The 27319-nt window shown below is 54.9% G+C and overlaps 3 protein-coding genes across 6 annotated transcripts; 1 reads left to right on the top strand and 2 right to left on the bottom strand.

Moving 5' to 3' along the window:
- Window positions 1-102: 102 nt before the first annotated feature.
- LOC119109411 (serine/threonine-protein kinase 16) lies at window positions 103-4707 on the bottom strand. The gene is made up of 7 exons (XM_037233025.1): window positions 4550-4707; window positions 4032-4124; window positions 3530-3670; window positions 3038-3239; window positions 2507-2661; window positions 1933-2067; window positions 103-1439 (listed from the first exon to the last, which is right to left on the bottom strand). Exons 3-7 carry the CDS (start codon window positions 3551-3553, stop codon window positions 1287-1289), a joined length of 669 nt encoding a protein of 222 aa, XP_037088920.1. The 5' UTR covers window positions 3554-3670; window positions 4032-4124; window positions 4550-4707; the 3' UTR covers window positions 103-1286.
- Window positions 4708-5506: 799 nt separating this feature from the next.
- LOC119109409 (rhomboid-related protein 3) lies at window positions 5507-16432 on the bottom strand. Of its 4 annotated transcripts, none has more exons than XM_037233021.1 (8): window positions 16357-16432; window positions 13542-13652; window positions 13031-13222; window positions 12400-12564; window positions 10612-10754; window positions 9926-10070; window positions 8538-8720; window positions 5507-8163 (listed from the first exon to the last, which is right to left on the bottom strand). In XM_037233021.1, the coding sequence occupies exons 2-8, from the start codon at window positions 13587-13589 to the stop codon at window positions 7966-7968; spliced, it is 1074 nt and encodes a 357-aa protein (XP_037088916.1). In that variant the 5' UTR covers window positions 13590-13652; window positions 16357-16432; the 3' UTR covers window positions 5507-7965. The 4 variants fall into 4 exon arrangements, with proteins under 4 accessions (XP_037088916.1, XP_037088919.1, XP_037088917.1 ...); XM_037233024.1 differs by having other exon boundaries at window positions 16353-16397; XM_037233022.1 differs by having other exon boundaries at window positions 16286-16374.
- Window positions 16433-16667: 235 nt separating this feature from the next.
- On the top strand, window positions 16668-26351 carry LOC119109315 (SH3 domain-binding protein 5 homolog). Its single transcript, XM_037232922.1, has 7 exons — window positions 16668-16854; window positions 19520-19582; window positions 20154-20331; window positions 20868-21079; window positions 21864-22075; window positions 24003-24117; window positions 24634-26351. Exons 1-7 carry the CDS (start codon window positions 16813-16815, stop codon window positions 25138-25140), a joined length of 1329 nt encoding a protein of 442 aa, XP_037088817.1. The 5' UTR covers window positions 16668-16812; the 3' UTR covers window positions 25141-26351.
- The last annotated feature ends 968 nt before the right edge of the window (window positions 26352-27319 follow it).

Raw genomic sequence — 27319 nt, 5'->3', positions numbered from 1 at the left:
CATACGCGCCTTCGAAACATGGAGTGTGTGTTCACTCACCAAACATTGCGAGGGACTTTTTCATGCTCATAAACGCGCCGCTTGGGTTGGAAATGCTAATGCTGGCACGGCATCCACTGTATTACATTAGCATGTCGCAGTCTGTGGATCCAACGTTGACACAAGGATAAAGTGGAGGCTGGATGGAAACCCAAGCACCCCAGCGTGCGTTCCTGCTGCACTTAAGGCCAAGTCATCAGATGTACGCCGTAGGCCTGTATAGGCCGTCTACCTCGAGACACACAGTCCTACTGGCCGTTGCGACCAGTCTCTTCCGGTAACACGCCCTGGCAACACACACCGGCAAATAATCTCGTGATTTACAAGGCAGATAAACCAACGCCCTAGCTCTAGCGACTGTGCGGCACCATGCCGCGGTTCAGACGCCTCACGACGTCCTATCGAAAGAACTGCAGCGCGATGCACATGCTCGTCACCTCGCGCCATGGAAACAAGAACCAACTGCCGCCGAGATCAGTAGCGAGAGCGGCGACAGACTGACAGAACAACCGCACTGTCCGCGGGGCACACAGACATCAGTCAAGCTTCGCATCGGTATGTTACTAGCGCGTGACACGCGCAACAGTCTGGGACCATCTCCACTCGTATCAGGCGCCACAGCGAGGCGAACAGTGGTAGGTAGTGCCGCAGAGGTTCTTATTGCGGTACGAGAGCACCCCCGGGCAGAAACTGGGCTGGCTGCGAGACAGTCTATCCACAAAAGGTGCGGAACAACCTACAAGAATTCGTAAAACTTTGGTGTTGCGCAGAACAACTCATGCGCTTTACAACCACCGGAATGTGCGTGGCTTGGTGGCGCATTCCAAGCAAATGGTATACACGTGGCAAACGCGATCCGATTTGTTATGGTGGAGCGCGGTGACCCTGGACGCAAAATACCACGAAAACGCAACCAGCGGTGGCTGGCAGCGGTCTGTGCCACCTGACTGGCAGCTGCCGGAGGTCAGTTGGTCGCGGAACCAGCGGGCAACGCCCACCAAGCATGGATTACTTGGTCGGCGGCTGACGGAGCGCCCTGGCGCCTGAGTGACGTCCGCCACGTGAGGGGCGGCTGGCTGACCTCGGCCACTGACATGACCGACGCCCGGCCCCGGAGGCCGCAGAGCCGGCGGTCGCTGGCGTCTCGTCATTCGGTGCTGCTCAACCCTGACCAGCCGCCGTTCAGTCCACGGAGGTCAGCCGACATATCTGAAGATCACGTGACTGGGACGTGGCGGACCCGGAGGTCACGTGACCAGCGGCTGGGGTGTGTGGATGGCGCCGTCGCCGCCCATGTCGCCTCTAGCGGCCAGCGCCTTCACCGCGTCCAGAACCTCGCCAATGAAGGGTCGGTCGGCGGCCGACACGGTCAGCAGGCGTCGGATCAGGTCCATCAGGTCCTGAGACCGCAGGCGAGATCAAGTCACTGACAAGGTCATCATGCCAGGGACTAGCCCAGTACACGCTACACAAGGTCAGAGCGTAATGGACAAGGTCAGCACGCCATAATAATCACCCTGACGTAAAGCACAAGGCCGGCACACGACGGACAGGGTCAGCACGCGAAAGGCGGGTCCACACGCAGGAGGCAAGGTCGACATGACACCAGGCTGGCCGGTATACCGCGGAAGTGCTCAGACCATTTACTACATTCACTGGGCGCCGGCGACCACCCGACCATCAGGTCCTTCCCGACACATCAACGCTCTCCGCCTCACAGCTCGCTTCATCCACATTATCTCTCCGAGCCTCCTGAACGCCTCTCATAACGTGCCTACAACGGCACGTCTAACAGTCTGGGTGTGAGTGCGGAGAGAGGAAGTGGGGGCAGCGTACCGGACTTCGGTCGCCGGCGCCGAGCGTCCTGTTGTCCGAGCGGCGCGTGGCCCGTACCTGGGAGTAGGGCGAGTCGTCCGGTACGTGCACGGTGCCGGCCAGCACGGCCAGCGCCACGCTGTCGCCGCGCTCGTGCGCCGCCTCGAACGGTGACTTGAAGAAGCACAGCGCGTACAGCACGCAGCCCAGGCTCTGCGGCACGCGCCGCGTCCGGTCAGGTGGCGGCGGCCGGCACGAGCAGCAGGTCAACAACGTGGGGTGACGCGTGCACTAACGCATTCAAAGTCCACGCGGCAGCGCGGTGACGGCTCACCCGTGCGTTACGCCACGGCAGTGTCCATCTGGCGTCGCGCGCCCACTTCCCCACTCAGCTGGGGTGGAAACCAGCGCCAGCATCGACGCAAAGTATCACACGCAGGGAAGCGAGGCAACACAGCGACCTAACACGGCACGCCGCGACAGGCCGGAGCACACGCACATGGCCAGCGTCAGGAGCATTCTGACTGCTCGGGGGCCGCGACTGCTCGCCCTGGCGTCTGAGGACGAACAAGCACTGACCTCCAAACATGACATCTAGCATATTCTGCGGACAGAGCGCACCGGACCGGGCGCGGCCGGCGGCCACACTTACCCAGATGTCGGTCCGCTCGTCCAGCGTGTGGCCGGCCTGTATGTTGAACAGCTCGGGCGCCCGGTATGGCATGCTGCAACGCTCGGCGCACAGGTCCTGCAGGTGGCGCGCCACAGCGCCCGTCTCGGCCGTAACCCGCGCCTCGGCCATCGAGCCTGCGGGCGGCGGTCCCACCCCCTCACAGCCGAGTCGCCATGCCACGGCAGGAGGTACTGAGATGACCAGCAGCGACGGGCGAGGCAGTGCAGCGGACGCGTTTGCGATCTGGATATGTCTAGGGCCTGACACATGGTGGAACACTCAAACTCAACACTGAGCAGTGTCTACAATTAGTGAAGATGTTGTACCTGGTGAACACACTTAATCATGACCACTGATACAGCTCTAAATTCGCATCTTTCGCGCCGTTACCGCACACTACCTGAAGGGCACAATCTCTCTGGCCTCGGCAACTTTTAAGCTAGCCTCCCACCGACATGGCCAATTTTACAATGAAACGAACAGGGACACGTTCATAGACACGTCACCCACCGAGATCCATGATCACGGGAGAACCGTCTGTGGACAGCAGCACGTTGGCCGTCTTGAGGTCGCGGTGCGCCAGCGCCGGGCGCGACTCGTGCATGGCTCGCACCCCCTCGCAGACAGCAGCGAACAGGCGCACCACCTCTGACTCAGGCAGGTGGCGCCGCTCGGCGGCGCGCACCGATAGCTCGTCATGCAGCGTGCCTCCCTGAGAATGCACAGAGCCAACCGGAGTGTCACAATATGAATGTGTCCACAGTTTGGACAGCTGACATGCTCGGCCATAAAAACACACGACATCTGGACACTCAGTGGTGAGAAGCGGCAGTGACATTCCTTGATGACTTATGAGCTTCATATGAATATGTTAAGGCAAAGAATATTCACAACCAAATGCATATTTTTGACTTGTGAAAGATGCTTGGCAGGCAGATGACTGTGACACTATATGGAAGGCATGGCTTGCAGGCCTATGTCAATATGTACAGTTTGACTGACCGGTAGATAGGGTAACAGTAGCATCACTTGGCCAGTCTGGTTTGAGGCCAAGTCTGGCTCCCCAGTCACCTCTGACCCCAAACATTCCAGGATGTTGGGGTGGTGAAGCTGTTTGTGGAAGGCCACCTCCTGCAGGGCCACCTGGGCAGAGCATCTCTGTCATTGTCATTGCAACAGACCAACAACTGTGAAAGCTGACATGTTCAATGTAGTGCACTCAACATGATGTCAGGGTCACATTATCTGAATGAATTGTGTCTGTAAAAGGACAAAACTGAAAAAAACATTAAAGATTTTGATGAACTCAGCCATGCATACCTTTAAGTGTGTGCTGCTGTAAGAAGGATGCAATGGTTGCATTAGCATCTTGACAGTATGTTAATAACTCTTTTAACAATGACTTAGGCAAATCTTCAGACATAGGCCTCAAGCTAGCCTATGATGTACCAATGCATTACATCCAATGTGTTGGTCTTATCAAATATAAATATCCAAGTCATACCTTAAGATCATTCTTGCTATGACAGGTCAGATTTTAAGGGCATAAAGCTTGTGGCTGATTGCATCTTCTACCAGCTGGACAATGCTGAATCCCCTGAAACCATAAAACACTGGTGATATCTATGGCCTCAAGGACATTTTCCTTTTGCACATTTCTGTGATGTGGTGTTACAACAAACATTAGTTCCAACACCAGAGCATGTGGAAAGTTTTTCTATCACAGTATTTGCACCATTCTTAGGTATCAGACATATTTACCACTCACTGAAACAAAGCCCAAATTAAATATCATCCATAGATGATGTTTGCACCACCAGGTTGAAATCACTCAGCTTCAGTGCATGCTGAGGTGCTATCTACTCAGAAGACATGTTGTGCATCTCAGTTTGAACTAGAGGCAAGAATGTGAAAATCTTGAAGTTGTTTTACAATTATTTATTATATGTTATGCCTCAAGAATGATGAATGTGAATGAAATGTGAAACTACACTCCTGTTGTCAACACTTCATAGCGCTTACCCTTCGCCAATCTTATCCCGGATGATGTACCTCTTGTCACCTATGCTCACAACTTCCTTTGCGCAAACACATCCCATTATTTCTGCATAATTTGAAGCTCAACGACCACCCGAACGCACGTACCCCAGCAGACCGAAATGCGCCGGTCTGCCACGAGGGTCGTTCATTTACCGGCGAGCGTTCGCCGGCGCGATGAAAGAACGTGTACAAATGTGGAGGAGAAGAGTCATTTTAGAAGCACGTAACCATTCCGATTTAGCTGCAGTATCCACCCTGCGGGTGCGTTCCGACAAATCGGGGGCATGGAGCCCTTCCATCCAGCATCAGTATTTTCCAAGAAGTGTTTACCAAACGCCACAGGTCACTATGTTTTACGCCATACATCCCATTAAGCCACGCCTATGAACAGAGAAACGCTGAGGCATATTTATTTCATCAAAGCAAATTCAAGTGCATCCACAGTCCGCTATCTGCCTAGGCCTGAGACCAGAGCAAAAAATCAGGAGTTCGATCGCGTTAAGGGCGTAGTTTTGCAGCGCGTTGGAAAGGGGAAGGGGCAGAACCTTGAAATTTTTGGAAACATACCCGCTAAACTTGCCAACAAGTCACCGACTTTGGCAGACTTTTCCCACAAAGCTATGGGGGCTGGAGCCGAAGTTGCGGGGGGGGGGGGGCGGTGGTTGCCAGGTGTCACAGCCCCTATTCGAATAGGAAACTACACCCATGGACCGCTTCATTGCCAGTTGCCATGCAATCCAGGATTTGCATTCGGGACATCAGGCATATGTTCGCTCATATCGTGTCAAGCAGTCAACTGGTCAGCAGGAGGTCTGACCGGTTCCTGTTTTGCTCGCAATATATGTATATATATATATATATATATATTGCGAGCAAAACGCCACAGGTATATATATATATATATATATATATATATATATATATATATATATATACATATAATGCATGTCGGATCAACTTCACAACGCTTTAGAGGCATAAACAGCCATAGGCCAAGACATGTGACGTGACCCCCCCCCCCCCCAACAACGACCACGAACGGCGAGAGTTCGACAGACGCCATCCACCAGATAGTGTGTCACGCATCACCATTGCCACCTTTGCGAACGAGCAACTCAGAGCCAATCATTTGAATACCCGCGACAATGTGCGATGCTACCGTCAAGGCACAAGCTGTACGAATGCAAACACGGATGCAATGCGACACGAGCGAACAAGGCAACACATAGTGGTAAAAATACGGTATAAAATGGTCCAGCCTTACAAAATGCTGGTCCGTCCTGCACTGCACAGTAAGCCTCCCAGCAATCGGAGGGCCACTGTCGATCGTGCCCAACGTGGCATTCGCGTCAGTGATGAGGAGCCACATATGGCCACGTCACGCTGCTTGGGCCTACCCAGGCTAGTAAAAATTGCGTTCAGATTCGACAGCATACGATGATTAAATAAGATGACTGCCATATTCGCATGAAGCTCCGTAAATCAGCACACGACAAAACGGCGAACGAACGTAGCAAATGCCTGAGCTGAACAGTCACAGTGATCCGAAGAAGGCTGTGAAAGCTCCAACATCACGGGTGTGGGCACGGAAGTCACAGAGCGGAAGGCAAGCTCCAATGCACGCCTCGACGACCATAGCAGTTGTACAACCATACGTTGTGCTCGCTTCCAACCTCCAGCTAAACGGGACGCGACACATCTGCCCAAACAGCGAGCACGCCACGACCTAGCCCGTTCATAACATGACGAATAACAAACACGCAGCACGGCTGGCCCTCTGGCCTCGGCGCAAGCTTGGCGTCGTGGTGAGCATTGGGCTTGCGAAATCCATTTTGCCTTTGTTATCCAGCTAATTCCAGAAACACAACAAGCACACACAACTGAAGAGAGGAATAGTGCGCATCATAGAACACAGCAGGACAGCGTCTCTACACGCCTCATACACACAGGGTACATCAGTCTCCGATAAAGTTTAAAAAGGCCTCAGTAACATTTCATACATATAACCGCCCGCAATCGCATGCGCTCTTTATGGATCCGTGTCGCGGCGAATCTGACGCAGAGACGTCTGAAGCATGTGCACGCGCAGCGCGCTCCGCTAACCGACGGCGTGCACCAAGCGCCCCGGCACGGCCGCGTGCCGCCTGCGGACGGTCGCGCAAGGTCTGGGAACAACACCCTCTGGGGCTGGCAGCACACGGTCTGCCAGTGGAGGTACAGGCTGCCTGGAAACAGCAGCACCCTGTCTGCCAACGGCGGTGCAGTGTCCGCTGACAGCAGTGCACTGTCTGTCGACATGTAGCGCGCCTCCTGGCCAGGCAAGCTGCCTCCGTATAAAGCGATTTGTCACGAATAAGACTGGCGATATGTGGCTCGACTGGATCGCCGAAGCCTCCGGGACCCAACCCGGCACGAGTTCCATTAGCCACGCGCCGCCACAGACGGCCACCACGATACAATAATGGTGACCGTTCGGGATGAGCCCAACATAGAAGTCTATGGCTTGAAAAAGTAGATTCCGGACGCAACAAAAAATTTGATAAGCGATCTTGGATCCTGGAATATCCCACAGCAAAAGTTTCGGATTGTGCTCGGCCCCGAAAACATCTCCTCTCAATACAGTTTGGAAAACATTCTAGACCTTTCCAAATCAAGAGTCACGCATCCTGATGACATCTTACGCATAGGGCTGTTCACCAACATACTTATCATTGGATCCGGACTCGTAGGTAACAATTGGTCCGGGAGAATCCTACAGGACCACTCGGTTACCAATAAAAATTTGCCCTTCTTCGGACATCACACACCACGTAGCGATGTGTCGCGTTCGGGACAGCTTATTTGAGCCGAGCCTTCAGGACTGATGTCGTAAGCTAACAACAGTGCACTGCATGCCGACATCCAGCATGCGTTTTAGCCACGCGCTCCGTCTCCGCATTAAATTACTTGTGACAATTGAAGCTAAAGATACGTGGCTCGACTGCGCTCCACGAGCGCCCAGAGCAACCACTTAGCATGATTCTATGCTAGCTTCCAGGATTTTTGTCATAAGTTGATGGATCCAGGATTTTTGCAATTTGATTTAAATCACACAATTAAAACCACATTTTAAAATGGATCTGGGATCCTAAAAGGTCTGGAACTCGGAGCTAAACCCTCAAATATGGGCCGTTTCTGGGATCCAAGCACAAGTGTAAACGTTAAGAAACCCACCTGCTAATACTTGTTATATCGAGCATTTACACGCGAGAAAAGTCTCGGACCCGATTTCATTGTACCCTTTGTTTGGGAAAGGCTCGGACAGGTTGACTTTCCTCCTCCGGAAACCGCTCGCCCACCGCTGATGACACTCGAAGCGGCCAGCCCGGCAGAGACTGGGGCGCCGGCCGGCCGCCGAGCTAGATCTCCTGCTCCGGGTAGAAGCCATCAGGCGCGGCCACGTTGACCACCACGGCGCAGAGCACCAGCGCCAGAAACGCGACCAGCGAGGCCCACCAGACGACCCGCTCCCAGCGGTGCACTCGCAGGTTCCGCAGCACAACGTTGCCGATCAGAACGCCAGCCAGCGCGCCAGCCAAGTGCGCCGTGTAGCTCACCTGCGACAGGTCAAGCCAGGTCAGGTCCGGTCAGCTCATGATATCTTAGGTTGGTTCGGGACGCTGCTGGCTAGCCTAACTAACAGCAAATCAGCTCGGAGCTGATCAGGTCAGATCAGATCGAGGTCAGACCAGCTCAGGTCGGATTAGGTAATGTAAGCTCGGTGCAGGTCAGAACGTTAAGGTCACGTCCGATTTGCCGTCAGGTTAGCTCTGCTCAGGCAAACTCAGGTCGCCTCAGCTCACTCAGGTTAAGGGGCTGGGCTGCGGGAGTCGAATAACATCTGGCAGCACCCTCATATGACGGCGCATCAGTCCACAGCCATTCACTGAAGACAGGTCGCAGATGTGACCAGCATCAGCCGAGCACTGACCGTACTCTCCGGGGCGCCGCTGTAGCGGCCGTAAACGGCCACGCCCACATCGGTGCTGACCAGCACCAGCAGGAAAATCAGGCGCAAGATGGCCAGCTCCATCTCGGCCCAGTTCATGATGAGGTCCGCCAGGTGCGCCGCCAGAATGGCGTACACACCGCCAGAGGCGCCGGCCAGGAACACCTGACGGCCGACACACAGCCTGGTGACGGCAGTGGTCACAGTGAGCGCAGAGGCTCCAGGTGGTGACGTCAGTGGTCACAGAAAGCGCAGAGGCTCCAGGTGGTGACGTCAGCGGTCACAGAGAGCGCAGAGGCTCCAGGTGGTGACGTCAGTGGTCACAGAAAGCGCAGAGGCTCCAGGTGGTGACGTCAGCGGTCACAGAGAGCGCAGAGGCTCCAGGTGGTGACGTCAGCGGTCACAGAGTGCGCAGAGGCTCCAGGTGGTGACGTCAGCGGTCACAGAGAGCGCAGAGGCCCCAGGTGGTGACGTCAGCGGTCACAGAGAGCGCAGAGGCTCCAGGTAGTGACGTCAACGGTCACAGAGAGCGCAGAGGCCCCAGGTAGTGACGTCAACGGTCACAGAGAGCGCAGAGGCTCCAGGTGGTGACGTAGCGGTCACAGAGAACGCAGAGGCTCCAGGTGGTGACGTCAGGGGTCACAGAGAGCGCAGAGGCTCCAGGTGGTGACGTCAGCGGTCACAGAGAGCGCAGAGGCTCCAGGTGTGACGTCAGCGGTCACAGAGAGCGCAGAGGCTCCAGGTGGTGATGTCAGGGGTCACAGAGAGCGCAGAGGCTCCAGGTGGTGACGTCAGCGGTCACAGAGAGCGCAGAGGCTCCATGTGGAAACGTGGCTGGTCACAGCATAGGGGTCGGGTAGTTCAGGTAGTACCTGCCAGCACCACTGACAATGTCGCTGCCAGCAGTCGCATGATGTAACGTAACTAAGTTAGCACCTGATGGTGGTGACGCAAGTGGCCACAGAACACAAGGTCATTCAAAGCACGACCACATAAACGCGCATAAGCAATGGTCGGGGTCTACGGGCACCACAAAGCAAATCAAAGGGTAATACTTCAACTAACTGGGATGCTACAATCAGTCACGCCGAACACAGTGACACCAGAAGAAATGCGCTACGGGACGACCGGGCGGTGCAAGCGATGTCCACTGCGGTACAGCAGAGATTCGCACTCAATCCGGCAAGACCGAGGTCTTCAGTACCGAGCATTTCGCCCAGACGGCCGACGTTGTCCCGACACATCTGCAAGTGCGCAGCGGCTTGCACTGAGGTCCAGCTTGGACGAGAGCACACCCCTGATGGTACAGCACCTCAATTTGTCGTTAAATCCGGCGAGACGATCCCAGATCAGGAGGTGCCGTCGCTCACCTTGGGGTCAAACACGGAGGTGCCCAGCGAGCCAGCCAGCACGCCGCAGAGGTAGACGATGGCCACACGCCACCAGCGGTGCACCAGCTCCAGCGGCAGGCCCACCAGCAGCTGCACCACCAGGTTCGTCGTGATGTGCACGTACCTGAAGAGTGATACAAACGTCATGTGACGCGCTGGGCGGCGCACCATCTGTCATGCTGCTCAGACCAACTGTCGGTGGTGCAAGCAGCCCACACGCACTAACACGCTACTTGGCAGGCAGGCACTAATGACAAATCAGGCGAATCCCAACACTTCCTGACATATTCCCGCTTCCAAATCGACAATAGGTAAATGGAAGGAACTGCCCAACCCAGATAAAATAAGAATTCAACGCGGCAGTGTTTGAATGATGTTGAGAGAAATCGTACGCGAAAATATCCTCAATCTCGGCCCTCTCGTCGCCAATCTGCCTCGGCTCCAGCACCGCCCGGTGGCGCGGTTTTCTGAACAACTCCATTTCAAACACTTGCTTGTACCGATGGCTTTAATTGCGGGGGAATTTTGATAAGCATGGTTTGTCGCGTCAAGTCATGTACGATGGTGATGAATATTTGGGCATATCGTTAGTTAAACTACTCGGTAACATCGCGTCCACTTCACACCTGCTGCATTCCACGCTCCCAGCTCTCCAAGAGACGCACCCGACATGGACGAACATGTAGGAGAGGAAACGCCACGCCTCGGCGCGGCGGCGCGAACTGTAGATGAGCACCGACTCGGTGTCGACCGGGCCGCTGGCCGTCACGCCGCCCATGCGCACGCCGTCCACGATGAACAGCACGAGCTGGAACCGAACACGGCCCCGGCCAGCGTCAGCGATCCGGCGCCGGGCGGGCGCCGCACCAGAGTCAATACTGATGGCGATAAGCGGGCGGCGCATCCGGCCTTGGCCTCCGGTGTCCGCTCTTGGCCTCCGGTGTCCGGCCTTGGCCTCCGGTGTCCGGCCTTGGCCTCTGGTGTCCGGCCTTGGCCTCCGGTGTCCGGCCTTGGCCTCCGGCATCCGGCCATGGCCTCCGGTGTCCGGCCTTGGCCTCCGGTGTCCGGCCTTGGCCTCCGGTGTCCGGCCTTGGCCTCCGGTATTCGGCCTTGGCCGCCGGTATCCGGCCTTGGCCTCCGGTGTCCGGCCTTGGCCTCCGGTGTCCGGCCTTGGCCGCCGGTATCCGGCCTTACCTTGATCGAGGCGCGCTATCCGCTCCGCAGCGGTGCCAAGCGTCGCAGTGGGCCCTCCGTAGGACAACATTTTCACTCCGTAGTTACGCATATAGACGAACGTACGCGCGCAAGCATACACACACAACTCGCAAAGGTTATAGCGCGTGGACCCACGTCACAAACTGGCTCGCGCCAAAACTCAACTTTCCCCAGTTTCCCGTTTTGGCCACTCTCCTCAGCATACGGACGCGGGCCCCAACGTAGGGACGCGACCCCCCCCCCCCCCCCGCCAACTCAACGCCCATGAACACGAGCATAAAAATCGGGAAAAATTTTGCCCCGTAAGAATTACACAACGTTCACCACGAGTATTTTACGTGGTCTCCTGTGGCTGATCCGTCAGTCGGAGGCAACGAGGTCAAATGATATCAAGGTCATCATCGTCGAGGCGGACTCATCGTAGGTTTTTAACGCCTATACCCTAAATCTGGTCCACGTGACAAGTCAAGTCAGAACACGACCTACTTCAAAGTAGTAATAAATGCTAGGTCACCCGAAAAATGACATTCAACGACGCCGGCTATGGGCGACCTTACACTGGAATTTTGAAATGGGACCATGCTATCGGTAGAGGTTACAATGTGCTAGAATAGCTCAAGGTGACTTCCAAGAGTTAACCAGACGTAACTCCCGCACCGAACGGCTCTTATGCTACCACAGGTGCATCTCGAGTATGCCGGTCCCCGATAGAGAAGCGTTGTTGGTGCTTTGGAGTCCGAGATTTGACCTGGAGCGACCATGCCCGGCTTAACCCTCGCCCTGATTTGCCGTTTTTCATCATGCGGTCTAATGAAAGGGGGGCGAGAGTAGATGCGACCCCCTCCCAGTCGGCTGTCGTAGGTCAGTGGCCTGTCGTAGGTCGTAGATCAATGGCCTGTCGTGGGTCGTAGATCAGTGGCCTGTCATGGGTCGTGGGTCGTGGGCCGTAGGTCAGTGGCCTGTCGTGGGTCGTGGGCCGTAGGTCAGTGGCCTGTCGTAGATCGTTGGTCGTAGGTCAGCGGTCTGTCCTGGGTTGTGGGCCGTAGGTCAGTGGCCTGTCGTAGATCGTAGGTCGTAGGTCAGCGGCCTGTCGTGATGGAGCTTAAAGTTCTCACGTAATACTCGAGACTTCTCCTGACCTGGCCTGAGACACGTCAGTACCGCATGCCATATCGGCGAGCGAGCCCCGCCTGACTTTCACAGCGTATCACAAGCGGAGCCCCCTCGACGCTCCATACCTCCACGACGGACACCAGCACCATGAAGACCGGGGGCGGGCAGCAGGAGTACTGGTCCAGGTAGCGACGGGAGCGCTTCGACTTGGGCACCACACTGTTGGCAGCCCTCACAAGGAAGGTGCGGAACAGACTGCCGCCCTCGGGGCCCAGACCTTGGCTCTGCACCTGGACAACACAGCCCGCATGGTGTTAGCCAGATCTTAAAATGATGATAGGCAGTCAGTGCAATCTTCCAGCAGTCCGGAAAACTTTCTTAGACAAGATTATATAACGACCTAAAGAAATCATTGCGGATGTTGTAAATAAGGCCCAGGCCGGCGAGCAGGGTGCAGCAGATACCTGCGAATGCACAACCAAGCAGTGGCACTGTGACGCCAACACATCTGCAAGGCATATTACCTTCTAAAAGCCACCATCACGACATAGCTTTGGAGCCATCGTTTACAGCACAATGCGCTTCACCTTGGCTTGGATAGCTGTTGGCTTCATTTTCCAACTACTATTGACGACAAAAAGCACAAGGAGCCTCAATGGCCCCAAGACTGCATCGCGACACTAGCGATCTCCATCGTGACCCGTGCGATACAAGGCGGCATTTGCTGTGTAACTGCGCTGACTGCTGCCTGCTCACCATGTCCAGGAACTCCTGGAAGCTGAGGGAGCCGTCGATGTTGGTGTCGGCCCTGGCCAGAATCTCGTCCAGAACGTGGTCGGGGATGCGGCTGCGGAGCTGGGGGTCCGACAGGTAGCGGCGGAACTCCAGCAGCGGCACTTCGCCGTCGTGATCCAGGTCGAACCGGTCGAACACGGCCCGCCAGTCCGGCTGGAAAGGCGGCGCCGCGTGAAGCGGCTGCCACAGTCCGCCACTCTTGTGTTCAGCTGGCCAGTAATCTCATGAAGTGAGCTGGAGGAATAACCTTGGAAATAAAGTGCATTCATAACACTAGCATTTTACCTAGGACAACATGTATCACTCACACCCACAATCACACAACATTTACAACACTTACAATTTGTTCACTATAAAATCACCAATTTTATATATATATATATATATATATATATATATATACATATATACATGTCTAAACAAACATGTGACCTAAAAACAGTTTAAGTCTGTAGCAACACTTCTGCCTTACCCTTGACAGGCTTTCCATCTGTACTTGTGTTTCCTCCCTTTGAGTCATTCTTGATGCAGTGGTGCTGCTAAGGTTTTGATGTATGACCCAACTTACAGCCTAAGATGCCCGCTGTAACACAGAAGACACTCATTGCTAAGTGTATTAAACATGCTGCTGAGGCCGGCTGAATACCATTCGCCTGGGTAGGAGTCAATCTGACCTCCTGAGATCTTAAACATTAGGAGAGCTAGATGCACCAATTCACAAGATGGGTTGGTCTGTGGGTGAAGTCACTTGTGTTAAAATTTGAGGTTCATAGATTATGACCTTTGGTTCAAATAAGGTCAAACCAAGTCAAACTCTGATTGGTGTCCTAAGTGTGTAAGACCTCCTCATGCAACTGCCTTACACAACATCTTTTCTAAGCAAAAGCTCATTCAAGTTCTTTTAGGTCCACAACTTTGTTTTAACTTAAGAAGGTCATGGTGGTCAAAAGCCTGCAAGGTTTTTTTTGTTTGTTTTTAGTTTGAATATGCATAACAGATTATGCAAGGTGGTACATTCCTGGAAACAAAGGGTTGACCTTGTCATTTTAGGTCAGTGGCTGTTTCTGACCTTTAAGAAGTCCATGAAAGATGTCTGCTGCAGTCCCTTTTATGCTAAACTTGAAATGATCAAAAGAAGCTACCCTGTAAAGCAAGCTTTCCAGTAAAACAGCAGGCTGGTTTTGACTGCAGTTTTGCCCTTCATGCCTGACCTTATGCCAAAGGAGTTTGATGTAACCCTAAATTTGGCATGGCTATGTGTGAGCTTTGGCACAAGAGAGCCACAAGTGTTGGAGAATTTAGCTGTATCCAGGGGGCATTGCACAGAAACAGGCACACAGGTATGTGGGGCAGGGTACAGGGGGCATATGTACCCTACCTCTAGGTCCCAAGGGGACCTCAAAGCTCTTCCGAAACCACACTCAAGAGCCTGATTATTGCATGGTGCAAAGGGCTGACCCCTTGCATGGAGGGCTAGTGCGCTAAGATGTGAATCATTTGACATCTTGCATCAATCAAGCAAGCACTGGGACAGTGCTGGCCTGTTTGTTGGTCACAGGCCACCCATATCAAACAGCTGGCCCATGTCAGCATGGGAGCCCATTTCCCAAGCAGGGACAAGGCCACAGCCACCAATACCAGTTAGAAGGCTCTTCCATTGGTTGGATCCCCATTACAGTATGGGGGCCCTGTGTTTGCCAGGTGACACAGCCACCACACAGGAAATCCTACACTAGCAAGGATCCTGAGTTGGCCAGTGGCTCATGTGCTGAACAATGACAGGGACAGGACCCTGAACATCAGGACATCTCTCATGTTCCTTAAGGCCCCCTGACAATGAAAGGCTGCACTATAAGACAGTGGACGGGCCATGCCCATAAGCTGCAGTACTGAGTGAGGCACCCTCTAACCTGTTTCAGCCAGAGGTATGATACGCTAAGTTGGGATCCCTGTTCGTTACTGGAGCTCCTGTGCAGATAGGGACTTGTTTGTATTCATGAAGGCCACTGTACCAAGTGAAGGCCAACTGCTCCAGTAAAAGGGCCTCCTGTATCAGAGAAGAGACCAAGACATGATGTGCTCTTTACAAGGTCTCTGGATCAACCAGGCAGCTCCCATTCCCCATGTTCCAGAACAATAGATGAGGTACCCCACACTGTGACAGTAAAGTCATTCACCTGAGCTAAGACAGCTAATGCCCCCCTAGTGCTTTACCCACAGTGCACATGCCAGGGAAAGGCAAGCTGTTTCCTTAGTATCTAATCTACAAAGCCATCAACGGATGAACCCGATGGCAGGAATGAAAAATCACAAAAACGGGCTCTCTCACAGAAAAATAGTCGAAATCCAGGACCCTACACCAAGCTCTTTACCCCCCTCCCTCACCCACCCCCATACATACACATCCCATAAATTTGGCTGTGCCACAGCAAATAAATATTTTAGAAACTTCCTATCTTTCATATGCTTGTCTTTAGCAGGGTTGTTGGATCTCTTACACTCAAGGCATGCAAGCTCATGACATGTAGCAATTTGATCTCATTAATATGAAATTACTAGAAAGCTGAAGTAAACCATAGATTCACACCTGATAAAAGGAAATATTAGAGAATTGCCTTACTAGGCATTTCATAACCACCTGTTCCATGAAAGGCCTAATCTTCTCTCAATTACTTTTTTCTCATCAGCCACAGTTGGGTTGACAAGGGGGCACCCTTTTAACCCACAGCAACCAGTCACTTGGGGCAGATAAAAGCATTCACTGTCCAAGCTGTCAGTGACTAGAACACTTTCATGTTCAGGATAGTGAACTCAGTGGTGCTAAGCCAATTCAGGGCACAACCTTATGAGCACTGAATAGTCAGCCCAACAAACCAGTGGTATACCTGGGGGGCTTTGCCTCCCCCCCCCCCCCCTCCCCTTGGAGGTGGCATTGGTGCTTGGGGCTGAAAGCCCAGGACTTCTTCACAACATAAGATGCCCAGTGCTTCTCAACAGTAAAAGGCACTCAATATGTTGCAATGGAATCCTGGGCATATAAAGATACCTCAATTCAAAGGCAGGTCCTCTATGGTGGCCTGTCAATCCATTACTGAAAGCAGGAAAGCTTGAAAGACAAAGAGATAAAACCTCCAGGTTCCACACACTGCCTGACCTTCGCCGTCCCATATCTAACTTAAAATGGCACCATGGCAAATCAGGATGAGCACAACATACATTTCACACTTGCGTCATTCAATCTTTTGGTTTTCCTGTGAAGCACGCTCGCTTCCGACAGCATTACCCACCACACCGCTACTGCTGCCGCGCCCGGAAGCCACAGCGATCGCCGGCCGCCACGCAAATGCGGGCTAAATGCTTGAGTGGCTCGAGTGACTCAAAAATGAGTCATCAGCGCCAGTAGCGCCTCGAGCAGAACGAACATGAATGCCGATTTTCATATGTTCGGTATTGCGATGGTAGGACAATTTCAGCTTAAATATACCAATCACCAAGGTACATTTATCCGAAACATGAAAATCGTCCAACAAACTTCGTGATTTCTGGTGACGTCAACTTTTGCGCACCAGTCCAGCATTCCTGTTAGACGCCCACGGTACTTAGATTAGGGATTGCTGACGCTAAACCCTCGATGAAGGGTGCTGGCGCGGCCGGCGGTGGTAGTGGCGTAGTGCCGTGGGGGTGTTGAGTGTAATAGGGCAAAAAGGCCTGGTTAATTCGGCTTGCCTTCCGCTTCCTAGGCGATGGAATGTGAAGAAGAAGAACCACTAGATCCCCGAGTGCAGGTATTAAACCCCTGTTCTGTTTCCAAGACGTAAATTTACCCCAAAGTTGGGTGTTTCCAAAAGATAATGAATAAAACGCGTGCTAAAAAAGTTTAGGTGACACATGTTAATGCTAGGTATTGTAAGGTGGGTAGAGAAACAGTCATGTCAGGGACTTAATTTACATGACAAGTCTCTCAAACTGCCCATTTTCAACAATTTTCTGTTGAAATGGCATTCCTTTTGTGCATTTTTGGGTATAAGTTGCTACATTTGCCTGTGTTACATAGCTTCTATGTCGCCGGTGTCGCGGCTGATGTGTGTTTGCGGCAGTCGGATGTTTGGTATCGTAATAAGTTAAGTTCCAAGGTAAGAGTATAGATGACCTGTTTTACAATTAATTGTGATATGTTCTGCCTTAAAAACAATGATTGATATACAATGCTCTTTTGTAACATGAGGTAGGAAAGTACACCCTGACTGTTCTAGGTGTGTTGCTAACCGCTAAAATGCTGGTAACCCACATATGTTTGTCCCATTGTTCAAGGCTGCTAGCATGTTAGGGTCACTGGTGTAGGCCTCCACTTCTTTTTTGACAAAGTCCACATGAAGCCCTAAAATATTGAGTGTGAAGGGTGTCTCATATCACATTTAGTGATAATGTATTGCAAACCAGCATGTACCATGCACATGCATTTTGCCTGAAATTGCCTCCTGCAATTTTTGTTCTAAAAAGGGATTTTGTATCTATGGCAGCATGTGACCATAGCTATGACATACTAAGCTGGTGCTCACAATTGTGCCTCAATCAGCTGATGTGCTGATGCCACTAGATTTCCACAAAATGGAATGTGCTGTACAAATTGCATTCTGAATGGCATTTTGGTATGGAACCTCCTAGATATTTAAGGTAACTACTTAGCACTGCATATTTCCAACACTGTTCAGACATGAGGAGAATTGCCTGATCTTGCCTCAAAATAAAATGAATGTGGCCTGTCTCTGTTAGTTGTGTTTTACACTTAAATGAGACAATATTGAGGCAGCAAGGTGAGATTACAATGATAGAACTCAAAAATGGCTATTACAAAAAGAGAGGGAACTGGGGATTCATGATGTGCCATAAATAGGTTATTGGGTAGTGATGAACTATAGGGTCTTGTGTGAGGGAGAATAGAGCATGCACCAACTCGCAGTGCTTCATTTAAGAGACGGTGGGTGACAAGAGTGTGTATCAGACAGGAATAATGCTAGGTTGGGGGGGGGGGATAAGGTGGGGAGATTTAGGGGTGGGAATGGGTGAGGGTTTGGTTTAGATCAGGCTAGGTTTGGTGAAGCTAGGTGTATGGTGGAGATATTCATGTAAAGCTCGGTGATGCACATACCAATGTTGGCAATGATAACATGGTCTCAAGCTGTTGTATGTAAGCTGCATGTGCTAGAAATTTCTACTGTTGGAAATTTTGGTGTAGGTATACATTGGTACCTAATGTTAGAAAAAATCATGGTATGCCATTCATTGTGTTTAAGGTGGAACATATTGCAAATAATCTTGAAACAAGTAGACTCATGCTCCTACCTTCAAAATTTGTATAAATACGACAGCGAACTCCCGAGCGCCGCACACACCCCACCGCCCGGACTCACAAGCGCCGTTTCTGCATTATTGTTGCAGAATTACAATATTTCTGCTTATCAAGAACCATAAAAATGTACGGAACCAAGGTAACAATAATAATGCAATGAAAAACATTTCTTATCGCGTCTAGGTACATTTATGAAACGGACAGGCCAGAATAGCCTAGAACATAGCCTAAGCTAGCCTAACCTAACTGAAGCCTATCCTAACCTAGCCTAACCTAACCTAACCTAGCCTAGCCTGGCCTAACAACCTAACCTAACCTAACCAAACCTAACCTAACCTAACCTTACCTAACCTAACCTAACCTAACCTAACCTAACCTAACCTAACCTAACCTAACCTAACCTAACCTAACCTAACCTAACCTAACCTAACTCCCCACCCTATCCCCATCAACCCAGTGTTCCATTGACATTCATGTTCCATGCCATATGTATGTTCTGTATTAAGAAGCTTTGTTTAGCCGCCATATTCTCATTTTGCTTTTCATTCCCACCCCAAAACGTCATATTTCCCCACCATGTCGACAAATCTACAAACAATATGGAAGACTGTTTTGATACGCAATAAACACATTTCATTGGATTCTTGATGCCTTGGCCTCGTACATTTTTATGGTTCTTGATGCACAGTAATGTTGTGATCACGCAGTAATGCTGTGATCACGCGTAGAAATGGCGCTGGGGTCGTGGTTGCTGCGTGTTTGCGCTCGGATGTTCGCTATCGTAGTCATTTAAGTTCCAAGGTAAGAGTTTAGATGACCTGTCTTACGATTAATTTCGACATGTTCTGCCTTAAAAACGAGGATTGATGTACAATGCTCTTTCTTAACATGAGGATAGCAATGTATATACCCTATACCCTACCCTATACCCAATGTATATACCTTATACCCCGACCAAAATTTGTGAGCCAAATGCATCCACATACAATGATTTCTATAAGAGGTGGTGGAGTGTAAAGCGGTGGCTTTGCTATAAACCTGTGGTGCGTTAAGAAACAAACACCTGGAAAATGACCTTCTGCACTTGCTTGATGTTTCAGATTGAGCTGGATCGTCTGAATGCTTCCTCTGAAGACATTAATAAACTTGAGAACAAACTTGAGGTGAGTTGTCTCATTGTTGAATCTCACCAAGACATTTAACAGGAGACAGGGGAATGAACAAGCTTTGGCACAAGGTTGGGCCAGCTGTGCTAAAGGATGTGGAAGATGTGGCCAACTGGTGTTTAGGAGGTAGATTTCTGGATTAACTGGGTCAAATATCATGTTGTTGCTTGTGCAATTAGCAGTGTCAGGAATAAATTAAAACATAAACCCCATAATTTTAACCTGTAGCCAACAACCAGAGGGGCAGAAGCAGCAGTCGGTACAATAATTGAATCCCCAAGTTGCACCCATGTGAAGCCGACCCGTCCTCCTGCGCCGCCGGTCGGAGCGGAGGACGCTGTGTCGCGTGTGATGACTTCCAGCGCCGCTCGCGGTCCCCCACGTGAAGCCGACCCGTCCTCCTGCGCCGCCGGTCGGAGCGGAGGACACCGTGTCGCGTGTGATGACGTCCAGCGCCGCTCGCGGTCCCCCACGTGAAGCCGACCCGTCCTCCTGCGCCGCCGGTCGGAGCGGAGGACACCGTGTCGCGTGTGATGACGTCCAGCGCCGCTCGCGCTCCGCCCGGCAGGAAGCCAACGCCCTGTTCCGGAGCACACTGAGCGACTCAACAGCCAGCCTGAAACTGCTGTCGGGCCGGCTGGGCGCCGGCGTCGAGAAGGCGCGGCCGTACTACGAGGCGCGCGAGGCGGCGCGCCGCACCCAGCTCGAGTGCCAGAAGGCGGCCGTCCAGTTCCAGCGGGCCAGCGGTGAGCGTGCGCGCCCGTGCCGGCGGCAGCGCGACGGGACCGTCGTGTACCAGCGGGTGTGCGCTGACACCATGGAAGGAGACTCAGGAGGGACAAACAGACAGAATGCATTTCGCTCTGATTATTTGGGGATGCCTTCTTTGGTTGTTTGCACATGAAGTTGGGAACATCACTGTCATTGGCTCTTAACTTGCCCCACTTGGGACGCGTTTGCGTCATCATTTTTGGCATGCAGACTTGCCCCTCAGTCGGTTGGCACATCTGGTATGGCGGTGAGCGAATCCGCCACTGAGAGCCGCGACACTACATCATGCGCGCTGGTCTCGTGTATACCGGCGGCCACGTCACTGCCCCAACCCTGTGCTCCAGCTTTTCGTGAGTTCAGTGCCCTGAGTATATCAGTTTCTCCTGAAACCGCCTTGGTTTCCCGCCATGATCACGAACGCGCCCGACACTGCCTGTCGTGACATGCCTGCGCCGTGGCTGCCAGACAGCCCCGCGTCTCCGCCGTGACGCAACCTCTGCGCCCCCGTCAGTGCTGCACCAGAATGCGCGCGAGACCATCCAGCTGGCCGAGGAGCGCTTCCTGCCGCGCCGCACGCAGCGCGAGCAGTTCGAGTTCGACAACGCGTGGCAGGAGATGCTGAACCACGCCACCATGAAACTGCTGGAGGCCGAGCAGCTCAAGATCAGCAGCGAGTGCGAACACCTGCGCCGCGCCAACAATTTCGCAGACGCGCAGAAAAAGGTGCTGCACGCCCACTGTCATGACGGATAGGCAGAAACACTACGTTCATTGCGATGACAAAAAGCATGTGGAAATATTCTCTTCATTTCGCACTAAAATGTAATTTGTACTCCGTTAATAGCTGGCAAACCGTTTAACAAATGCGAAAATTAGATTGACCTGGATGCATTTGTTTTTTTCTCTTCATGACCTCGTACTGCGCTCCCACTGGTTTTCAATGTGAGAATGAAGGTCGGTGCAAGATTGCTGCCGCACTCGTGACGTACAGTCTCTGTAAATGGCGCGCCACGCGGACCAATTGGCGCGATTGGTCTAACTGGCACAATTGATAGCATTGCTGCCTTTGTAAGGACCCGAGTGGGGCTGTTCCACTGACATCGTATGGAAAGATAGAAGCTTGGCCGTTCAAGGCCAGAACTGGCTAGCTCCCATGCTACGCAGGCTGGCTCCCATGCGAAAGCGGCCTTAATCGTACGTTATTAGTCGAAGCATGAATACGGAGAGGCGAGTTGGCTAAACATTGTGTGACCGAGGAGCGTGGACGAGCAAAGCTGTCGCCAGATGGTGTTGTTTTGGTGCATTTGCAAGGAAACATCGTGAGTTGGGAATCGTGTGCAAGGTAGTACATTTCCAGTGACAATTCATTATCTTCATTTATTACGCTATTGCGGCTATTATTAGACTAATGTGGGCCCACGCCGGAGCCTTCTGCCGGAGTAGAGCGCTCTCGTCGGGTGAGCACCAGCGGGGTCGTGAGGGGACGACTTGTGGTCTCCGCCGGCAGCTGAAACGGCTGGAACGGACGCTGGACCGACACATCGGCCGGGCGCGGCCCTACTTCGAACAGCGCGAGGTGGTGCAGCAGGAGCTGATGCGCCAGAAGGTAGCCATTCAGCAGCTGCAGCGCGCCGTCAGCTCGGCCAAGGCGCGCTACTCGTCCTCGCTGCGGGAGCTGGAGAACATCTCCGAACAAATCCACGAGCAGCGCCGGCTCCGGTGGGTGGTACTCCGGGGTCAGGTGTGTCGTGTCAGAGCCGGCTTCGGTGGGCGGTGCTCCGGGGTCAGGTGTGTCGTGTCAGAACCGGCTCCGGTGGGTGGTGTTCCGGGGTCAGGTGCGTCGTGTCAGAGCCGGCTTCGGTGGGCGGTGCTCCGGGGTCGCGTGTGTCGTGTCAGTGCTTGCTCCGGTGGGTGGTGCCCCGGGGTCAGGTGTGTCGTGTCAGAGCCGGCTCCGGTGGGTGGTGCTCCGGGGTCAGGTGTGTCGTGTCAGAGCCGGCTCCGGTGGGTGGTGCTCCGGGGTCAGGTGTGTCGTGTCAGGGTCGGCTCCGGTGGGTGGTGCTCCGGGGTCAGGTGTGTCGTGTCAGAGCCGGCTCTGGTGGGTGGTGCTCTGGGGTGCGTGTGTCGTGTCAGTGCTTGCTCCGGTGGGTGGTGCCCCGGGGTCAGGTGTGTCGTGTCAGAGCCGGCTCTGGTGGGTGGTGCTCCGGGGTCGCGTGTGTCGTGCCAGAGCCGGCTCTGGTGGGCGGTGTTCCCAGGTCAGGTGTGTCGTGTTAGAGCCTGCTCCGGTGGGCGGTGTTTCGGGTCAGGGGTATCGTGTCAAAGCCGGCCCCGGTGGGCGGTGTTCCCAGGTCAGGTGTGTCGTGTCAGTGCTTGCTCCGGTGGGTGGTGCTCCGGGGTCAGGTGTGTCGTGTCAGTGCTTGCTCCGGTGGGTGGTGCTCCGGGGTCAGGTGTGTCGTGTCGTAGCCGGCTCCGGTGGGTGGTACTCCGGGGTCAGGGGTGTCGTGTCAGAGCCGGCTTCGGTGGGCGGTGCTCCGGGGTCAGGTGTGTCGTGTCAGTGCTTGCTCCGGTGGGCGGTGCCCCGGGGTCAGGTGTGTCGTGTCAGAGCCGGTTCCGGTGGGTGACGCTCCGGGGTCAGGTGTGTCGTGTCGTAGCCGGCTCCGGTGGGTGGTGCTCCGGGGTCAGGTGTGTCGTGCCAGAGCCGGCTCCGGTGGGTGGTGCTCCGGGGTCAGGTGCGTCGTGTCAGAGCCGGCTCCGGTGGGTGGCGCTCCGGGGTCAGGTGTGTCGTGTCGTAGCCGGCTCCGGTGGGTGGTGCTCCTGGGTCAGGTGTGTCGTGCCAGAGCCGGCTCCGGTGGGTGGTGCTCCTGGGTCAGGTGTGTCGTGCCAGAGCCGGCTCCGGTGGGTGGTGCTCCGGGGTCGGGTGTGTCGTGTCAGAGCCGGCTCCGGTGGGCGGTGTTCCCAGGTCAGGTGTGTCGTGTCAGTGCTTGCTCCGGTGGGTGGTGCTCCGGGGTCAGGTGTGTCGTGTCAGAGCCGGTTCCGGTGGGCGGTGCTCCGGGGTCGGGTGTGTCGTGCCAGAGCCGGCTCCGGTGGGTGGTGCTCCGGTGTCAGGTGTGTCGTGTCAGAGCCGGCTCCTGTGGGCGGTGCTCCGGGGTCAGGTGCGTCGTGTCAGAGCCGGCTCCGGTGGGTGGTGCTCCGGGGTCAGGTGCGTCGTGTCAGAGCCGGCTCCGGTGGGTGGTGCTCCGGGGTCAGGTGTGTCGTGTCAGAGCCGGCTCCGGTGGGTGGTGCTCCGGGGTCAGGTGTGTCGTGTCAGAGCCGGCTCCAGTGGGCGTTGCTCCGGGGTCAGCTGTGTCGTGTCGGAGCCGGCTCTCGCGCTGTGACCCTGCCGAGCGCAGCTGCAGACCGGCGACTCGTCATCTCGTCCGCCTGACCGTTGTCGGGAGGATGGCGCTATGCGCGCGGGACTGACCGACTGCATAAGCGAACTGTGACTGTAGTCCAAAGTCATGGCGCCGGCTTACTTTCGCTGTGGTGCCATGCGATCCTGGTTGCAATCCTGATTGCACTTTAGACGGATGATGCGGCCCGTTCCATACGACTTGAGCATGCGTGCCCAGCGAGCTTACCTGACTGGATAGCCGTTGCTGTCCGGCAGAGAGCTGGAACCTGACCTGGTGCCCATTGATCTGGACACGTGTGACCTGGTCAGCGTCTCGGGCGTCACAGAATCGGCCACCAGTGACTACGAGGAGGACTTCAAACTCAGCCAGGTACGACGTCAGGCAACACTCGACACCCCTCCCACCCGTCTCCGTACGGCTCACCGGGAACATTTAGACGGACACACTTGATTAACAATCAGTAAATCAAGACAATAGTGGGAACAGAAAAGGCACCACAAAACAAGCTTATCTTTACCACATTCCAGTTTCAATGCCGCTTTGAGGATGTCTAAAAGCGCGGAAGCAGCGGAGTGTAGTTGTTACTTCAGACCAGTGGCCATACCGGGCAGACAGTGGCCATACACTCTGTGTGTGCGTCGATGCGGAGCCCTGACTGACTCGTTGCCGTGTCATCCCCGTGTGGAGCAGTGCTAACCCGACACAGCCTGTCACGTCTCTGGTGTGTATAGCAGCGGGCACTAGGCCGGATTGGCGGGAGTCACCCCGGCACCACTCGATGCGCGAGGGTGGTGACCGATACCGACCGCCGTGTCGTGTCCCCGCGCTGGCATGAGCCCGGCCCCGCACTGACTGCCGCGTCCCCGTGCTTGTGTGCGTGTGCAGGAGCAGCAGTACTGGGCCGAGATGCGGGAGCAGATCGAGGCCATGTCGGCGGCGCTGCCTGCGGGCGGCCCGGCGCCAGCCGAGCGCGCCTCGCCGCCGCCGCTGCCGCCGGCTAACGAGCCGCCGTCCCCGGCCGACGAGCCGCCGCTGGCGGAAGAGCTGAGCGTCCGCCCGGCTGATCGCGCGCCGTCGCACGCGCTCCGAGGCCGGCTCGGCCGAGCGGCCGCGCAGTCCAGCCGCGCGCCGCCACTCGCTGGCGCCGCCCGACCCGGCTCAGGACGCCGCCGCCGCACCGGCCGCTGGCGGGGATCCGGTCAGCGCAGGACGCCGGGAGGCCTCGACCGACGAGCTGACGCAGCGCGATGGGGCGACTACGCCGGGGGCAGGTGTGGATATGGCGGGACGGGGCGCGCCTACGGCCGGGGCTGGCGCGTCAGAGGAGGCCGCGGGTGGATTGACCGGCGAAGTGCTGTAGGTCACGTGGGAACGGGAGGCGGGCCAAACTAGGGCACTAACAATCGGAGGAAGACGCCAAAACGTGAGCAGACGCGACAGCTGTGCGTTGGAGGAATTGGCTGTATCAGAGCGACCAGAGGAGCGGACTTCGGATACGATTAGCTGGGAAGTCCGACCTTTGCCTGCCGTCATGTGATCATATCGTGGTTCGCGTCATGTCGAAATCAAGATATGTACTGAGCATAGTCATCGTGTTCTTAGTGGTAGCATGGTTGTGGGTTGTTTAAGGACTCGCATTGTGAATGCTGTTGTGTTCTGTTTACGTGGCGTCGTAGGTGAGATAAGAGAACGAGTTCAATATTGCTCAACCAGTGGCGTTGGGACCATAGCCCAGTCAGAAGCCGGCCTGTGTTCACCAAGGCGTTCACCAAGTCAGTCATGAAGTGTGTGCATTTCAAGCCACTCGCAGAGATCTGTTATGCCATTTCAGCTTGTGTTCATCTGATATCGTAGTCAGTTGTTTTAGCACATGGGGTCGTGCTGCCAGGGACCCCTCGCACTCCGTCCATAGACATGTTCGGTTCCCCGAGTACAACCTCGCGACGCGGCTGCGGACGCGTATTGCTGATGTGTGCTTGCCTGGTGGACGCGGTCCCAGGTGTCCCTCCGTCACACCGTACATTGTTGCGTCCCGGAAACGACCTCGTCGTTTCTCCCGCTCCTGGGGCCCCAGGCGCCTGCGTGCGCCGGGCGCGCGGGCAGGCTGCCGTTCGGTGCCCGCACCCGGTCCGGGCGCGGCCAGGTCACGTCGGATGCCTCCCTGGTACCGCCGCGGGACGCCGCGCGTCTGGCACCGCTGTGGTACCGTCGCCGCGGCGGCTGCGGCCCGGCGGCCTGGCGCGGCTGACCGGAGCCCGTCCCGTCCCGAGGCCCCGCCCTCGCGCCGTGACGGTCGCTGGGCGTGGGTGCGTCTGACGGGCCGGCGATCTCGAGCTGGCTATGGCCACATGGTAAACCAGGTATTGGAATCTTGTTGCGACCGGTTGGCATGAGACACCCCGTCGTGATGTTTGTTTTTTTTTAATCCATGCCACGGTCGCGTTATTTGCTTATGCGTTATAGCACTCGATTCTAAGAGCCCGGTGCTTTACGCCCCCGTAGCCGCTGTGTTCAACTCTGTGCGGCAGCGCTGGGGCGCTTAGCCTCGCGGGCCGTGGCCGTCCGGGCATGTGGGGACAAGTGATAATACACTGAACAATCCGGCCGTGCCTTTCGAATGAGGGGTTTTGTCTGGTTGTCGCCTGCTGCCAGCCGGACGGCTGTGGCCGTCACGCCCGAGTGTGACGCGACACCGCCATCATACTCGGGTATGACCTGTGTGGTACCCCTCAGAGCGTGACACGCCCGAGTGTGACGCGACACCGCTATCATACTCGGGTATGACCGTGTGGTACCCCTCAGAGCGTGGCCTGCATTGCAGGCATGGTAACGGCTTACAACGCAAGCCCCCGCCATGCCTGCCTACCCAGGCTGGGTCCACGGCGACATCACAGGACCGAGGCCAGCCGCCGGGCCAGCGACCGGGAGAGGTAACCCTGGTGAAGTCACTCGGGACTGAGGTCAGCCGCTCGGACGGCGACGGGGGAGGTAACCCCGGTGACGTCCCCCGGGACTGAGGTCAGCCACTGGGGCAGCGACCGGGAGAGGTAACCCCGGTGACGTCACTCGGGACTGACGTCAGCCACCGGGGCAGCGACCGGGAGAGGTAACCCCGGTGACGTCACTCGGGACTGAGGTCAGTCGCTCGGACGGCGACGGGGGAGGTAACGCCAGTGACTGAGGGAGACTACACCTTCACGGCACCGGAGTGGCATGAAGCGGGCGTTTGCAGTGTAAGCCATGGGACATGAAGGATTCCATGTGATCAATTAGTCCGGCGCGCTGGAAGCGTGTGCTGTCAGGCAGTCAGGTTGGCGTCAAATAGCGTTGGGACGGTTTTCGTGACTCAGCGTTTCGGATGGAACGCAACGGCAGCGGACGGCTGGGGAGTACACCGGAACAACTGTAGCAACGCCGACGCAATGACGGAAGCGTCGGAAAACGGGAACGGCCGTGCCACCATCCCTGGAGACTTTCTTTCAACCCTCTGGTGTTCCATGGAAAAAGAAGACATGGAAATTGCGGCTGACCTCAACTGACGCGGGATGATCCGTTGTTCCTGGGCGACAGA

This window comes from Pollicipes pollicipes, unplaced genomic scaffold, assembly GCF_011947565.3.
Source record: "Pollicipes pollicipes isolate AB1234 unplaced genomic scaffold, Ppol_2.1 Scaffold_7231;HRSCAF=8579_pilon_pilon_pilon, whole genome shotgun sequence".
Lineage (NCBI taxonomy): Eukaryota > Metazoa > Arthropoda > Thecostraca > Pollicipedomorpha > Pollicipedidae > Pollicipes > Pollicipes pollicipes.
The sequence above is the reverse complement of the archived record's forward strand: the minus strand, read 5'-3'. Positions and strand labels throughout refer to the sequence as shown.

Coding starts and splice junctions, on each gene's coding strand:
- LOC119109411 (XM_037233025.1), bottom strand. CDS start 3,553: ATGCTACTGTTACCCTATCTACCG. Junction 3,240..3,529: donor TACTGTTACCCTATCTACCG/GTCAGTCAAACT, acceptor GTGCATTCTCAG/GGAGGCACGCTGCATGACGA. Junction 1,440..1,932: donor ACGACTCGCCCTACTCCCAG/GTACGGGCCACG, acceptor CTGCGGTCTCAG/GACCTGATGGACCTGATCCG.
- LOC119109409 (XM_037233021.1), bottom strand. CDS start 13,589: ATGACTCAAAGGGAGGAAACACAAGTACAGATGGAAAGCCTGTCAAGG. Junction 8,721..9,925: donor CCTCCGTGTTTGACCCCAAG/GTGAGCGACGGC, acceptor GTCGGCCGTCAG/GTGTTCCTGGCCGGCGCCTC. Junction 8,164..8,537: donor GCGGCGCCCCGGAGAGTACG/GTCAGTGCTCGG, acceptor GACCTGTCGCAG/GTGAGCTACACGGCGCACTT.
- LOC119109315 (XM_037232922.1), top strand. CDS start 16,813: ATGGAATGTGAAGAAGAAGAACCACTAGATCCCCGAGTGCAG. Junction 21,080..21,863: donor TCGCAGACGCGCAGAAAAAG/GTGCTGCACGCC, acceptor CTCCGCCGGCAG/CTGAAACGGCTGGAACGGAC. Junction 22,076..24,002: donor CACGAGCAGCGCCGGCTCCG/GTGGGTGGTACT, acceptor GCTGTCCGGCAG/AGAGCTGGAACCTGACCTGG.